Raw genomic sequence first — 17,350 nt, forward strand, 5'->3', positions numbered from 1 at the left:
GTATCACGCCAAGCAAATAAGCAACATGCCACGCTATAAGCTTAAGTGGGCCCAAGCCACGCAAATGTCTGGGGCTTGCTGAGTGGGTTGTGGTATGGATGGTTATGAGTAATCACGAGGCCCATTGATGGTCCAAGGAGTGGAAGTTTTGGGCTGCTTGGGAGCACTAAAACTCAAGCTCATTCCTTGAGCCTAAACATATGGGTAAGCATGAGAGAGAAAATCCAATAGCCCATCACCTTAAGAAAAGGCCCACAACACTTGAAAAAATTTCACATCAGCCAAAACTTCCAGCAACTTGACATCAAACTCACAAGCTGCTGGAAACAAAATAGCCCAACCCAGCACCTTATAAAATATCCAACTTCGTGGAAATATCCAGCATATTTGTTAAAACCAGATCGAAGCCAAACCACCAAAACCAAGCAAACCCATGTGCTGTGGAAGTAAATCACATTTTGACCAGCACCCTTACCCATTCTTTCCTCTGCAAGCTTTGGTGAGAAAACAAGAAGGAAAAGTGGGTGGCGCCTCCCCCACATGGAGAAGTCCAACTGCATGAAGGTCTTGGAACTCCAAAAAGCTTCATGCCTATATGCTCAGGCTGGGAAAGTTTCACCAAATAAGATGGAATGAAAGAAAGTGAAGGAAAAGGGGAGAGGGCAGCTTGATAAAATTAAGGGTTCCAAGACCTATAAAAGGAGACACTTTCTACCTAGCAAAAAGAACTCATCGAAGGCAAGCATCCCCTCTGGAACCCTTCAATTTCATGCTTCGTTCTTCCATCTTGTTTCTCTCTCCCATAACTCTTCCAGAGCGAGCAAGCATTCTCACTCTCTGCTGGAAGCTCCAATTTCATGTTTTGTTCTTCCATCCTCTTCCTCTCTCTCCCATAAACACATCCAGAGAGAGCAAGCATCACCTCTCACCTCTGGAACCCTTCGATTTCAAGCTCTGTTCCTCCATTGCTTCCCCTTTTCTCCTCTGGCAAAACGCTCAAGAGCTTGACAAAGCTTTCGTCAAGTTGCCGGAAATTTGCTAAAGCCACCCATCCTCCTTCCCTCATCTTTTCCTCTCTTCCCTAAACAAATCCTCTCAAAATTCCCTCTCCCCCTTACTGCGAGCCTCTGTTTCTCATAGGAAACCCAAGCCTTCTCTCTCTCATGCTAAGCTCATGAATGCTCAGCTCTTATGCCACAAGTTTCTCATGCCAAGCCTAAATATTTATCTGTAAGCAACTGTTGGTTTTGTTGGTGAAGGAAGCCAAGGTGTTTCTTAAGGCTCCACGAACCTTTCAAGACACTCTTGGGGCTTGAGTCTTGAACTCAGACACATGGGGCAATTTCAGTCATTCGCTCTTTATGGCAGCCCAAGCCCATTTGTAGTTGCCGGAACAAGAAAGCCCCCACACTTCCGTATACAACAGAACACAAATGAATGCACAAGATCACACATTTGTTTGTGTTTATAATGTAACCATGCATTTTCTATAATGTAATCATGCATTTGGCTTTCTTCCTTATTTACCTCAAAAAATTTGAAGCCATGATCAACTATGTGTTTCAGGATATAGCAATGAGGACAAAGCAAATTAGCAATTGACTTCATACCAATCATAGCTTTGTATTTATTTATTGTTTTAAAAATTCAAATAACCTGTCACAAAATTCCTGTTGCATTAAACACATTTCACTAGTTTTACAAGTCAATAGGCCACTAGTAAGTTGACATGTATATATTAGTATTTAAAAAATAAAATAATTATAAATATTGGATCGGTACAAATTTCTGTCGAATTAGGGATATTGTTACTCGTTAACCAAATCAAATATTTCAGTACGAATCGGATTAAAATGAATAAAATTAAAAATTAATTATTTAATCAAACCAAACCAACCCGTCAATACGATCGGTACGTGGATAATTCAAATGATTGAGATGCCCACCCCACATTCAGAAAGTTCAAAGAAAATAATATAATATTTTTTTGGGTCTTAGTATTGGTTTCAGAAGCAATAGAAAGAAGCAAAGTAAGGCGCGGACCAAAAGGAAAGTGACCACGTCACCAAATTTAAATTCCTTCCTCAAGAAGGCCACCATCCCTTTTTCTTTTCTTTTTAACTTCACTCTTATGAAGTCTGCGAAGCATAGAAGAGAGCCAGAAAGAGGAGAGAGAGCCAAACCCCGACCAAATAAAAACTCTCTTCTTCTCTTTGTCAACAAACATAAACAACTCTCACTCCATAACTTCTAAACCCAGCAAAACCCTAAATATCAAAAGTATTTATCAATATTTATTTATATATATATATTCACAGGAAACCAATCCCTAGCAATTCCAAAACCCTAAATTTTTATTTCAGGCTTCTTCGGAATGACGCCGGCGGCAGTGGATTTTCGGTCTCCGATCACCTCTATACCGACCAAACCCTCCTCTACTCCTGAAAACCCTAACCCTGTACCCGATGTGGCGTCCTCTCCCACCTTTAACCTCGGTGCTTCAAACGACAATGGAAGTCAGTGTCAGTTCGGTCCGAGTATGCCGTCGCGATTGGGTCGGTCGCGGCCGAGGTTTGTGAAGATGAGGAAGCAGCATTCGAGGTCAAGAACTGGGTCGGGTGAGAGTGGGCCGGGGGTCAACCCGTTTTGCTCGGTAAGTGATGGTACTAGTTCTTCCAATGGGTTTAATTTTTCTAATGGTGATTGTGGGGGTGTGGATTTTGTGTTTGGTGCTAGAAAGATTGGTGGTGATGAGAATTTAGATAATGGGGAGGGAGAAAGTGGTGGAATAGTGAGAAATTTGGATAATGGGGAGGGAGGGAGTAGTGAAATAATGAGAAATTCGAGTTGTGATGATAATTTGGATAATGGGGAGGGAGAGAGTTGTGAGAAGGGGAAAATTTTGAGTTGTGATGAGACGGGGCAGGTGAATACTGGGAATGGAAGAGAGTCTGATAAGCTGGAGAGTGTTTGTTATGAGTGTAGTGCAAAGCAGGATGGTCTGGGATCTAGTTTGTGTCGGGAAAAGAGAGAATTTTGTGAAAATGTGAGAGCAATCGTTTCTGAAGATAAGTGGAATGAAAAAACAGAGACTGAAACAGAATGTCAGAAGGGTGATAACCGGGGTTTTGTGTTTAGTGCTAACAGCCGTGGTTTGAGTTCGGATTTGAAGTTGGATTCAAATCATGAAATGAGAGAATGTGGTGGATATGTGGAGAAACCGAGCACAGATAATAGTGGAAAAATGAAAATAGAGAGTGAAGTAGGGTATAATGTGGGTTCTGGGCTTGGAGCTAGTCAAAGAGATTCAGCTCCGAAGTTGAATGCCGAAAATGGGGAGTCTGCAAGTTTTGTGTTTGCTACTGGCTTGGATGATTTTGGGTCAACTTCAAATACAGGAAACAGAAAACACAGGGAAAATGAGGGGACGCCAGGTTGTGATGGTATTGGCAGTACAGAAATTGATAATGAAGCTGAGGAAAAGAAGTACAATGATATGGGTTTTGTGTTTGGTTCTAGTTGGAATTCCTTGAATTCAGGAAATAAAAGCTCTAGTGGAAAACTGGAAAAGTTGGCTCCTGATGTTGGTGGGAAGATGAAAGTTGAGAGTGAAACAGAGTTTGAGAAAATGGAAGCTGATCCTTTTAAATTTCATGCTGAGGAGCGTTGCATCTCAAATAAAGATCATGATAAGGGCTTTTTTGTATTTGGAAGCAGCACTAATAAAGGTTCCAGTTTGACTGAATGCAAGGTCACGAAGTGTCAAGATGAAATGAAACTGAGTAGTGAAAATTTAGGAGATTGCAAGACCAATTCAGAAAGTAATTCTTGTGGTCAGTGTTCAGGAGGTCCTTATGTTGCCTCAGAGAAAAATAATGGAGATAATGATGAAAGTAGTGACCAGAACCATATCTTCTTTGGAAGTGATAGAAACACGAAGGGTGCCACTATAGGAATTTCTGGTTCCAAAAAATTTACATCTCAGGCAGGAAGTGATGAGAGTGTTGAGCCAGGACAGTTTTCTCATTATCAAATTAAGAATGATACACACCCAAATGTAGCTGCTGCACCATGTTCATCCTCATCAATTGGTCCTGGCATCAAAACCAATGGTTGTGTTTCTGAAGCAGCTTCTGTGGGTGGAGTAAGAAAGAAAGATGAAAATAGTTCTACTGGCTTTCCAGATGGTTTTGGAGTGTGCTTTGAGGACTTGAAAACGTCATTTTTGGATCCTTCCTGTCTTAGAACAAATCTATTTCCTGAATTAAATAAAACTTTGGAGTTCAGTGTGAAGGGTAGGTCATTTAGGGACAAAAGATCAAGGAAACAAAGGGGAAAGTCGAAGCTGAGTAAGCAATGGCCAGTTCAAGATCATGTGCCCAAGGAAAGTAGTTCCCAAGGAAACCCAGACGCTTCTGGATGTTACTCACCCATGGATTTCTCTCCCTATGAGGAAACAAGAGTTGCTGATCCACATTCAAGGGAAACTTCTGTGGCATCTACTGACTCCTTCCACCTAGTCAACGATAGTGCACCCTGTGCCTCCAATGCAGCAGTTACTGCTGATCCTAAAGGTGAAGATTTGGTTGCTGCAGGAAGTGGGTTGGATGACAGAGGTGATCGGATATGTAAAGAGCCCATTGAGGAGAATTCGAGGTCTCATGGTGAGAAAATCTTTTTCCATGATTTTTTGTGGAAAGGGTCTGGTTCTGGAGCTGAACCTGAAACTCCCTGCTTTAGTTCCAAAAGTGAGCATGTGAGTAGTATCAGTGGTGCTGGTTTGGATTCAGAAGAAGCTAGAGTTGGCATTGGCTTAAATATAGAGAGTCAAGAAAGTGATTGTAAAACACCACTTTTTGCTTCAGGTTTTGAAAATATGAAAGATAAATACTTCACATTTTTGGCATCGTCTTCTACTCAAGGTAGCTCAATGATGACAAAGCGCCAACAGCGTAGAAAGAAAAATAGGATGAAAGTTGGTCATGAGACGTTTGTTATAACTCCAAGTCCGAATGTTGAGTTTGGATCTTCTGACCTATTTACCCTCCACTCTAAGGAACCTTTATCTGCAGATGTAGTTGGTAAATCTGAAGCAAATGAACAATTTAAGCAAGTGAATATCTCTTCTAGTGCTGCTACTCATGAAACCTGTGAGAAATGGCGGCTCAGGTGCTCCCTGCATTATACTTTCATGACCAGTTTTTATCTTTTATGTTTTACAACAATTTTTATTAGTTATATGTTTCATTGGAGATGATTCTTATGTTTCTCACACATGTAAGGATTTGGTTTCTGTCAGGGGAAACGAAGCTTATAAAAATGAAGATCTTTCAAAAGCTGAAGATTTTTACACACAGGGAATAATTTCTATACCTTCTAATGAACGTTCAGGATGCTGCCTTAAGCCTCTTTTGCTATGCTATAGCAACCGTGCTGCAGCAAGAATGGTTCTTGGAAGGATAAGGGAAGCTTTAGGGGATTGTGTGATGGCTACTGCATTAGATCCCAACTTTCTCAAAGTTCAAATGAGGGCTGCTAAGTGAGTATTCCATTTGTATGCCTACAAATTATGAATGTATTGTATTCCATTTGAGCCCATATGAGCAGATTAGAGAGATTTTTAGTGAAGCTTGGGTTGGAAAATGCCACCCCAATCAAATCTAGGTTGAGCTCGAAGTTGGGGATTGAATAACCTGAGTTCAACCAGAGATCACTCGAATTCACTACCTAGAATATCCAAACATAGAACCTGAGACTCGACCTGATTTGAATTCAATACCCAACCCGATAAAAATATTAAATGCATTCATATATTATATGCGCATATCAACTAGTATCTTAAGCTATATGATATATTTAATGTTGTGGAACTTTTGTCAGATGTTGAATTGGTGTAACTAGTCTTGGATTATTTTCCTCTTGATTTTGTTGATTTATGCTTACACAAATGTTTTTCAACGATTGGGTTTGCTTTTATGAACTCGTGTTGTGTTAAACTCAACCTCACCATTTCGGCAACCCTGGCTAATAATTTTCCTGATGGATTGAGATGAGGTTGAGTTCATCGCAACCTTAGTGGGTTGTTCCCGGGTTTAAAACCAGAACACACATCTTGGGTTGAGCTTGGTTAGCCTTTCAGCCCACTTGAGTTGCATTGGTGAATATTCTTTAACTGATATGGTGATTCTGTTTGTCATTTTATTTTATTTCTTCAAGGTGATTTGATTATTTTCCGAGCCATATGGAAATGGATTGTGGCTCGCTTACCCTCACTTAATAAATATTGTCCAAAGCTTATAGTTAACAATGATTGTTGAAAAAGTTTCATGCATATCTATGCTGTATCATGTATGTGATGTTGCTCTTGCAATGCATGGCTATTTTAATGTGTTGTCTAATCTAAATATGCTTCTGTTTTTTATATTAGTTGCCATCTTCTGCTCGGTGAAGTTGAAATTGCACAGCAGTACTTCAATAAGTGCTCAGAATCAGGAAGTGGTGTGTGTTTGGATCGAAGAGTTGTAATAGATTCTGCAGATGGCCTACAAAAAGTTCAGGTACTGCATTTATTTCCTGTCATATTAGTGATGGGGATGTAATAATGTTACTAATGCTGTTTATGCGAGCTGTATATCGATTAGTTAATATATTGATATACATAATTAATTTTTATGCCAAAGGATAACAGTTAGTGTGCTTGACATGAATTATGTGGCTTTAATATACACTTAATCAATGTTTTAAGTATTCTTCTCAATAGGGAATCTTATTATTCTCAAGCATCCAGTTATTTATAATAAACAAATTTGTCAAAATGATGTGACGGCTACATATGTGATTTTTTATTTGCAGAAAGTGGTCGAGTATACAAATCGTTCTGCCAAGCTGCTGGACCAGAGAACTACTGATGCGGCTCTCACTGCTTTAGAAATAATTTCTGAGGCCTTGTCAGTTAGTTTGTACTCGGAAACATTGCTCGAAATGAAAGCAGAGGCTCTGTGTTTGGTCTGTGCTCTATTGCCATATTACTCCCCTCATTTATTTTAGTTAGTTTACTGAATCAATTAGAGTGTGGTGGTTGCTGCTTCTGTACATTTAACTGTTGGTCTCTTTCTGTTACCACTATGTTGGTTTCAAGCCCCCACAGTGGTGGTTTCCCTCTTTATATGAGAGTTTATTTAAATAAATAAAAAATGTTTGTTTCCTTGTACCCCAAGTTGTGGTCTCAATATTTTGTATATTTTTGTTGCATTTTGCAGTTAAGGAGGTATGAAGAGGCGGTTCAGTTGTGTGAGCAGAGTTTGTTTTTTGCTGAAAGGAATTTCGCTCCACTGAACAATGTTAGGTTGTGGAGGTGGTTCTTCATATCCAAGTCTTACTTTCATTTGGGTAGGCTTGAGGCAGCTCTTGATTTACTCGAGAAGCTAGAGGAAGTGGAATCTACTAAAGTCATGTAATACACAATGTTTTCTGCCCAGATTCAACTTCTGTGTTTTCCAGTTTAATCAGGGCAGTCCTTTTCTTAATGATATGGAAATTGCTGAATCTAATTTTAACTATGTAGGTATGCAAGTAAGAAATTGGAATTAGCGGTTTCGTTAGCTGTCACCATACGCGAACTATTAAGCCACAAGGTAAGTGCTCTGTTGCTTTAATTTCTTTGCAGTAGGGTGGAGGATTAGTTGACATCTGCGTAGATGCCATCTATGGCTATCATGCTTAATGTATCATGTATAGCATGTGTTGCGTCAATTGTGAAGCATGCAATTTTAGCATATCCTGAATGGTTTTTAACTACAAAGTGGTAGCGCATACTTCTACATCAAACCTTCATTAGGATAGATAGTTTTCATTCTGGAAGTTGGAAAGTATAAATCTTAGGGTCGCTTACCTGAAAGGACCCTCCAGAAACAAAAAGTTCCTGGTTATTCATTGTTCTCTAATTACTGGTAATATATATCTAATAAATAACATCATGGATGCTAGGTTTTTTTCTTTGCTATAATATTAGAACGCAGTTTCCCCTGAATCCAAAGTAGGGAAGGAAAGAGATGCTTACAGTCAGAGAGGTCCCAGACTGCAGTGTTTTAAATTGCTGAGATAGTTCATCAACTGATTTATTCCTTTGTTTGGTTGAAGCCTATTCTTGGTGTGGGTTGGTGGGAGGTTGATAGTCATCTTTTACTGTAATGATTGTTATTTACAACTAGGCTGTTTTTCCTTATGCTGGCATACTGTTCATAAGTGCTCTTGTTCTTTTGTCTAGGAGCTTATGCTTCATCCAATTGTATGGGATTAGAACTTTAGTTAGCTATGCCGATAATTTTGAGCATTTGAGTTAATCTTGAAAGTTTCAAATGAATACAATGAACTAAATTCACAACTTTCCTAAAAACAGAATGCAGGCAATGAAGCATTTAGATCAGGAAGATATGCAGAAGCATTGGAACATTATACTGTTGCTTTATCTAGCAATTTCGGATCTCGTCCATTTTCAGCCATCTGTTTGTGCAACCGTGGTGCAGCACACCAAGCTTTGGGTCAAATTACTGATGCCATTGCAGACTGCAGTCTTGCCATTGCTCTTGATGGAAATTATGTAAAGGTAATGCCATTAAAGTGCATTTCAAGCAGGATACCACATAAGCACGTGTGGGTAAGCTAATAATTAACTTGTTCTCTTTTCTTTAATGATGTGAACAAACCCTGTGAATTTCTCTTTTAGGGTCTTTGTTAGCTCTTAATGACAGGCCTTGTAACAAACACCCTTTTTCTTCCTGATTACTGAGTTGTAGATATCAAAATTTGACAAGATCAATAAAATCTAATAATTTCATTGGAAATCTTTCAGACGTTCACCTTTTTCATTATACTCATTTTGTTTATTAAAAAAAATTGCAGTTCTTTCTTCATTTTATATCTGTGACTACTTGAGCTTATGCTAAATTTGATATATTCCGATTGATAATGTCAATGTTTAAGCTACAATGCGTACAACTGAAGTCCTGGACTTCATAGAATGGTTTAAATAAGTTTGAGCTGCAATGCTACAATAAATATTGTTCTATTTCATTGATAATGAAGAGACAAGACAACTATACCATTTTGTTTTCTTAAAAAGAACAAAGTGTATTAGTTTGGTTTCCCTAATTTTGGCAAGAAATCAAGGTTGTCTGTTAAATGTTACCTTGTTTTGTGCATGTTCATCCTCGGCCCCTGTAATTATAGTTTATGAAAACCATTGTGTCAATATTCATAGTTTCAGTTTCTACTCAAATAATTGATTTCTTTAGCACTGACTTATTCTGAACTTGAAGTAGTTCCGTCAGTTTTCTTGTTTCTGACTGCTTCTGCCCTTAACAGGCAGTTTCTAGAAGAGCCACCTTGCATGAGATGATACGAGACTATGGACAGGCAGCTAGTGATCTCCAAAGACTTATATCCATTCTGGAAAACCAATCTAATGACAAAGCCAAAGAGTGTAGCTCAAAAGGTAGATCCAATGGCAGTGTAAAAGAATTACGGCATGCTCATCGACGAATGCCTTCGATAGAAGAAGAAGCTAAGAAAGGAATCTCGTTGGATTTTTATCTCATTTTGTAAGTTCTTATTATCTTAATGCCTTCATAGCTCAGTAATCGCCTTGCTCATATGTGATTCTAGGAGCCTAGTTTTTTCATACTGAATCAGTAGAGTTAGTAAAAGGAAAAAGTTTAGAGTTTTAAGAGTTACGTTAAGATAAGGGAATCTGATATTGTTAGATAAATTACAATACAAAATCTCTCATTAAGCTTAATAGTCTGAAAAAGGAAAAAGTTATAAATAGAAAACGGGGAACTTATGGGCAGTTTTGGAAACACCTTGGTATTATTAAGCTCTAAGAAATTATGGATATAAGAGCCAGTGTATTTACATTGCGTAGATGCAAGCTTAGAAATTCTTTGTTGTCGTTTATTTTAAATTTATTTGATTATGATTGAGATGTAGGAGTTGATTACTTAGCTGTAATTGTAATTATTTAACATTTTCATGATAGTTTTATATCATTATTATTATCAACATATCATTATTTTTCTGTTATTATTTTTATGTCACTGATAGTTTGATGGTAAAATTTCTATAAAGGTCTAGTTGAGTTTTTTTATGTTTATGCCTATTTTGCTGCGACTTCTGCAAAGAACTGATGATTGTAAATCTCAATGCCAGGGGAATTAAACCATCTGATGCAAGTCCTGATATTAAGAAGGCTTACCGGAAGGCAGCTCTCAAGCATCATCCAGACAAGGTTTTAAACTTTTATACCTCCCATTTTCGTTTAATCTTTGTTTGCTGTTCATTTTACTCTGACATCCTATTCTTGTGATTTTTCTTTTTTGGGCGGATTTAGGCTGGCCAATTCTTGGCAAGGAGTGAGAGTGGAGATGAAGGGCAACTCTGGAAAGAAATCTCCCAGGAGGTTCACAAGGATGCTGACAGGCTCTTTAAAATGATTGGAGAGGCATATGCAGTACTTTCAGACCCAGCTAAGGTTTTTTTTCGCTTCATGTGTGCTACTTGATGTTTTACTTTAAAAGAATATTGGTACTAGGGTGTCGCGTATGCAACAGTAGTCCACGTGATTGATGCTTGAGTATTTTTGTGTCATTACATTTAGATTCGAACCATTTTATTTATGCAACATATTGATTCTACAAGCTCCTGCAATATATGTTATTTGCTTTTTGTAGAGACATATTCTGGCCTTACTTTTTTTTTTTTTTAAATGTTCATTTTAAAAACTTCTTGGCCTATATTGATACAGCAACTGCATTTTTTTAAATTGTGACCTTATACTTCGAGATTTCCTATTTTACGTCCTTTTTTTTGTTTTTTGTTCTTTTGTCATGTTTGGTGGTCAAGTAAGATGATGATTCTTAAGTTGAATCTAAGTTTCGTACTTTTGACTATTAATTGAAGACCCATTCATTTTCGGTGACATGTCATGCTTTTTTTGTACTGTTTGATAGTCCTTTTAGATGGCAGGATGGTTAGTAACATGTCCAGTTGGAAGTAGCAAATTTGTTAGAAAAGTACCTGGTAGATACTTCAACCAGGACTTGAACCATGCATTTTACTAAATCTAGATCACTTTTTTTATTCTGCAACAGCGCTCACAATATGATCTTGAGGAGGAGATGAGAAAAGTAGAAATTGAAAGCAAGGAAAGCGGCATTTATAGAAAATCTTCAGATTTTCAGAGTCCTGGACGCAACAGTTATAGAAGACCTGATTTCCATAGCTCTCCATTTGAGAGAAGTTCTAATAGTCGGACCTACGGCAGGGAGAATTGGAGAACATATGGAAATTCGTATTCTCGATGGTAAAAGAGAATTGGAAGATTTGAGTTTTTTGCACAAGTGCACGGCATGTTTTTAAATGGCCCTAGTTTCATAGGTGATCGATGGAAATGTGCTGGCTGCTAGGGCTCAGGTAATTACTCTCATAATGGATCCAGTCAAACGTAGCCGCAGTCTTTGATCTGAAAGCTAGCTTTGAATGGATATCAAGATGTTGAGCCTGGTATCTTGTATATCTACAGGAAAAGAAATGAGAGAAAGTTTTGGTCATAATACAACAGCAATGTTTATACATTTACTACCTTCAAAACACAACGATCAACACCTCAGTCCTGCACCTCCGATGCTCGGCAAGTGCTAACGATTATGGAAGAAGAGCTGGAATTCTTTGGTTGACATCCATTTTGATGGAAAACAAACAGCGAGGATAAATAATTGTAAAATTTGTACTTGTTTGTACTAATTGAATAAATGAGTGAAAGGTTCTTATTGGATGGTGCCTTATAAAAAGATGTAGCCCTGTACTTCTCCCTTCTGCTTGTACTCAACTTTCTCCAATTATCTTTAAATTCATCTTTTGGAAACAAAGTGTGGAAGAATCAATCGAATCAATCAATGTTTTATCCAAAAATTATTTAGAAAATATTTCTCGTACTGACAAACTTAGGAACATAAATATGTGGTAATTTCACTCTACAGGGAAAACCATTTTTCTTTGTGTGTTTAGTGGAATGGATCGGACCAAATCTTTATAATCCCTCACTGCTGTTGAGGTTAGTTCCAAGGTTTTATTATTCAGAAGTTATTCACAATATGATGTTACAACTTCATCCGAAAAGCTTATATTATGAACAAAACTAATAAATGGTTTTTGGGAAATCCAATTTTCATTGGTTTGATTAAAATGAGGGATAAAGTTGCAATTTGTTAACTTAAGGCCCGTTTGATAACCATTTTATTTTTCTATTTTTTTGGTGCTAGAGTATAGATGAAAAAGAGGGGGAATGAAAGTGAGAATGAGAGAGTGGAGATGGAATTGAGAGGAGATGATGGGAGGGAGTAACAAAAACTACGAACTAAAATCTATTTGAAATTGTTCACTTTCAAGATTTTGTTTTTACTTCTGTTACTCATCCCTCTCATCCTCTCTCTCAGTCCCATCCTCACTCCCATTCTCACTCTCATTTTCCTCTATACTCTAAAACAAAAAATGAAAACTAAAAACTAAAATTGAAATGGTTATCAAACGGACCCTTGGAAACTATGCAACAAGTAGAATGCAAAAATTTGGAAAAATGGGATGACAAATTATAAATAAGAGCTTCCTACAAATCCAATAGCACGCATTCATCTAGATTATTCTGGGCATCTGAAAAAAGAAAAACTAAAAGACTAAATGGTGCAAGAGTAAAATTTTAACTCATTATCCATAAGCTTCAAAGCCAAGCTCCAAAGGTGCGACAAAAAATCATGCCTCCAAAAGTAAATTACATTTTTATCCAACAAATCTCAACATGTTCCTGAGAAAAGCTTGTGAACTCCTTTGCAAAAATTTAAGATTTCTAGTCTTGCTAATTCAGACCTCAGTTACATGTCAACGAAATTTCAGAGAATATCTTGGATATCTAGGAACTGAACAAAATTTATCGAGCAACCTGTGACTGGGCATGTTCCAGAAGCTGACCAACCAACTTGTAAGTACGTCCAGATAATGCCTTAGTGTGGTCTATCAGTTGCTCATACCTGGAATCCAGTGAAGCAATGAAATTTTTTTATTTAAAAAAACTCGAGAATTAAAACTGAAAAAAAGTTGAAAGCATAAAGACAAAACTGAGTCATAGATCTATATCAATGAACTTACACATTTGGATGGTTAGGTTCCATTATAACAGTTCCAGACTGTGAGTCAATCTTGGCATCAAGCTTTGAGCTGCGAATTAGATTCACAATCCATCTCTCTGCTTCCTCATAATTCAAGTTTAACTTTTCTGCAAGCACTCTATCAAACAGCGATTCAATTAGATTTAGTATTTATGGAAAAGAGTGAAGAAGGTAAGATAATTAAAAAAAACCGATAATAATGGGTAATGGTACTAAAATAAAGTCAATTATGTTTCTGAAAATATTCACGGATATGTACTCAACCATACATTGTTCCAGCAATTTATATATGACCTCCAAATGCATGCACCACATATTAAAAAAATTATGCCTGAAATTTTTTATCCTAACACAAATCTCATCCAAACATTACTCCTCTATCGCCCAAGCTCAGGACCAAAAACAAATAAGCATGTTAAGACTAGTCAATTGCACCCAAATATTTAAGAAAAATGACTTTTAGAATGCACAATAGTGTCTTGAAAATCACAAGGAACAAAAATAAGAAAAGAACGATGCAAATGCTGACATATTACTGCTCATAGACCACTTCCCATGGTGAAATACAGATTTTTATTACTGTTTTCCTTTCTTAGATAGAAAGTAAAATATTAAATGTCAAAACAAAGAGGTTGACACAGAAACAATCCCAAAAAAGAAGCAATTACCCCATGTCAATGCGCTGATGTATACGGCAGTAGGTCTCAAAGATAAATAGACGAGCATTTTCAAGGAACTCATCCCTCAATGGTACAGTTGAGAAATTGCCTTCTTCAACTCGTTTTCCAAGGAAGGGATCATTCAATATTACCTACATAGTCAAATCACGTTTAATCCACGGCCTAAACTGAAAAGATATACAACCAACTATTTTCAAGAGTAATTGAGGTACAGCAGAAGTCAATAATCAATCCACTATGTTCAGGTACTTACTTCTTCACACTCCCTCATCTTCTTTTGTGCACCATCAAAGTCATAATTAACATATACGCAGGTCAAAAACTCTGTTATGGGATCTTTATAAGAATTCTGCTCCTGCTGAATAACCTTTATAAAGTCCTTGAATTGAGGTCTCCTTCTCTTGTTGACAATGAACGCAGTCGCTAAGTAACGCACAAGATGGGGAGCATTGGTTTGAATGGCATTCAGATACCTGAAAATACTCACAACAGTCCCATCAGGAAATACAAGTACAAAATGTCTAGTAACTCAGTGTTCACCAAAAATCAATCTTTCAAAGGGGGAAGCATATCTCAAATAGCTTATAACTCAAAAATATTGGCGAGGTATCAGATGATTTCTAAGCAAAATATTTGAACCCTAGTCATTTTGTTGGCTATAGAATCACTACCTTAATGGCATCCTATCCACAAAAAACTAGACTCCACCCAAACTTTTAATTAGACATAATTCATAACATTCGTGCAAATGTCAATTATGCCACTCTAACAAGATCGCAATAAGCATCTTTCTTCTTTTCTTTTTCCAAACATGTGTAAAACACATAATATAACGAGTCGTGTTCAGAACAATAAGCTGACACTAGTAGAGGCAAGAGATTATCAATGTTAAGGATTGATAAGGGCAAAAAGCAAAGTTGTCAAATTTATAGAAAAAACGCAGCACCAGCAACAAGAGCGTCAATAAAATGATGAAGATGATAAATATGTCAACTAGAAACCAAGATAGATTAGTTTCCCAGAAAGAAGAAAAAAAGAAGAAAAAACCATGACAAATTAGAAATTCCTCAAACTTTCAGGGATGGGGAGTGATAAGAAAAAAGATACAATGTGGCGCAGGTTGTTTTAGCAATAAATAAAGAGACATGTCATTGTACAGTAAAAGCAAAAAAAAATTAAAACTTGATCAGGAGAGGACATACTTGTCCTGATTAAACAAGTCAATGATCTGTGTTCTTCCATTATCGTGGTTGAAAAATATGAAGAGACTCCAATGCATTAGCCATATTCTATTTTGCACCTGATTCATAGGCGAACTGAAACTCTGCAACAAAAATCACCACCAATATACAAAAGCTCATTAAAATAACATGGACATATAAATAAACAACTGCGTGGGTGCGAGCGTGTGAAAATGTAAATAAGGAAACCATTGAATAAATTATTTCTAAACCTTTGAATCGATAATTTCCTTCAAGCGATTAAGCTCTTCAAGAGCAATGTCCCAGTTTTGCATCAATATCTCAGCTGCCAGCTTTCCCCACAATGCACTCAGACTCCTGTCACTGTTTGTGCATAAAGCCCTGTACTGATAGAGATAATCAGCAGCGCCAGAGTAGTTACCACATTCAAACTGAAATTTTGCATACTGATACAATGCCTCTATCTGCTGTGGACCGATCTGTTCAAAAAAGTCATGCCAGGAGAGTTAAACTTATGCCAAAACAAAGTAACTCCAAAAAACAAAAACAAAAACAATAACCAAATTTCTTTGTTCAATAAAAGTAATGTTAATCATACAACAATTAGACCTTTTTCAATTAAATGAGTGGGCTTCTAAGATAGCACCTTATAAACACATGCAGTATTGCACTGCATAGCATATGCAATTATTCTTTTAAATGCTTTACTTCTTTTCCTGGGTTTTAAAAATTAAAAGGAAAGAAGAAAACTTGGGCAACCTGGTAACGCTCATGGAGCATCTGGAGATTGTATTGCTTGTCAGCCCTCAGCTCCTGAACGGCAGCCGCGTTCTGCAAGAAATTCACAAGCGGCGCCGCCGACTCCTCCAGGACCTTGAGGCGAGCCACCACCTCCACCCTCCTATCCACCATATCTAAGCATACCCATAATCACACAGACAAATTGTCAAACACATAATGTGCACACACAACACCCAAAGCACGTATACCTATAAACACAAAAAATATATAACATGTATATAATTTTACCTTGGGGGACGTCTTCGGTGTGGTAGAGGGACTTGTGGATGTCCATGGCGTAGTCGACCATGTTGGTCTTGTTAAGGAGCTCGATCTTGGACTTGAGGATCTGCTCATCTGGGTACATCTGTCGCTCTTGCAGGAACTCGAGAAGGGGAAACACCAGATGCCTGTCTAGGTTGGGCGCGATGCGTGGAGTTAGGTCGTACTCCGCCATAGCCAGAGAGCTCCTGGGTTTTGCGGCAACAGCTGAGACACAGAGAGAGATAAAGCGACTAAGAGGGTTTTGGAACTGCGAGTTGAGAAAGAAGGTCGTTTTGCTGCTTTTAGGTTTAGGCGTTTTGATGCTATCCGGTTCTTTTTTTATTTTCCGGGTTAAGAGGCGGGCCGAAGCCCAAACAAACAAAAATACTAACACAGGGACAGCCCAGAGTACAAAGGTGGCCCAAGATAGCGAGAGGTGAGTGATTATTTATTTATTTATTAAATCAATGAAGGAATGAGGATTCGAACTTAACACCTATTTAAACACCAATCAGAATCCAATGGGATATAGCTAAATTGGTTGAGCTCCACCACCTCCACCCTTGTGGGCAGGTTCGAAACCCCCAAATACCCAATGAGTATTTGTGTAAATCCCCTCCTTTAATCGCTTGTACTAAAAAAAAACGGGTATAATGCCGAATTGCCCCTTGAACTTGTACCTAATTATCAATTTACCCCCCGACCTTTTTTTTTAGCGAATTAAGGGCTCGAATGAAATTTTATTATCAATGTTCCCCCTGTCGTCTAAATCATTAACATTTCATCCAATAATCGATTAAATCATTTAAAAAAAATTAAAGAAAAAAATTATATTTTTGAAAAAATTAAAGAAAAAAAAATCCTATGTACCCACCCACCCCACCCCCTGCATCTTCTTCTCCAACCTATCCTCCCTCTGCAACAAAATCCCACCATTTTTTTTCTTGCCAAAAATTATTTCTCTCTCTCTCTCTCTCTCTCTCTCTCTCTTCCCATCCCTTTCCCATTCGAGCTCCCCCCCATCCCCCATCACAGACCCACCCCACAATGAACCCATATTTTTTTCACAGACCCACCCCACAATGAACCCAGATTTTTTTCACAGCCCCCCCCCCCTACGAACACATAACCACCGCAAACCCATTCGCGCGCCTTTCCCCTTTGATTTTTTCCCCACAGCCTTAAAGGTCCAAACCTCTTCACCTCA

General features: G+C 37.8%; 2 protein-coding genes across 3 annotated transcripts; one reads left to right on the forward strand and one right to left on the reverse strand.

The window, feature by feature from the left end:
• The first annotated feature begins 2,107 nt into the window (after positions 1-2,107).
• LOC110773081 (uncharacterized) lies at positions 2,108-11,924 on the forward strand. Of its 2 annotated transcripts, XR_002529245.2 has the most exons (12): positions 2,108-5,169; positions 5,300-5,539; positions 6,428-6,557; positions 6,853-7,005; positions 7,260-7,453; positions 7,565-7,634; positions 8,399-8,605; positions 9,364-9,599; positions 10,207-10,285; positions 10,388-10,528; positions 11,148-11,469; positions 11,579-11,924. XR_002529245.2 is itself a non-coding variant. In XM_021977579.2 (11 exons), the coding sequence occupies exons 1-11, from the start codon at positions 2,375-2,377 to the stop codon at positions 11,361-11,363; spliced, it is 4,461 nt and encodes a 1,486-aa protein (XP_021833271.2). In that variant the 5' UTR covers positions 2,108-2,374; the 3' UTR covers positions 11,364-11,924. The 2 variants fall into 2 exon arrangements, 1 of the variants encoding a protein (XP_021833271.2); XM_021977579.2 differs by having other exon boundaries at positions 11,148-11,924.
• An 820-nt stretch (positions 11,925-12,744) lies between these two features.
• Positions 12,745-16,448, reverse strand: EIF3E (eukaryotic translation initiation factor 3E). The gene is made up of 8 exons (XM_021977640.2): positions 16,129-16,448; positions 15,859-16,013; positions 15,351-15,578; positions 15,100-15,221; positions 14,151-14,370; positions 13,886-14,028; positions 13,198-13,335; positions 12,745-13,079 (listed from the first exon to the last, which is right to left on the reverse strand). Exons 1-8 carry the CDS (start codon positions 16,334-16,336, stop codon positions 12,980-12,982), a joined length of 1,314 nt encoding a protein of 437 aa, XP_021833332.1. The 5' UTR covers positions 16,337-16,448; the 3' UTR covers positions 12,745-12,979.
• Between the last annotated feature and the right edge of the window lie 902 nt (positions 16,449-17,350).

This window comes from Prunus avium, chromosome 7 (genome assembly GCF_965620075.1).
Source record: "Prunus avium chromosome 7, drPruAviu1.hap1.1, whole genome shotgun sequence".
NCBI lineage: Eukaryota > Viridiplantae > Streptophyta > Magnoliopsida > Rosales > Rosaceae > Prunus > Prunus avium.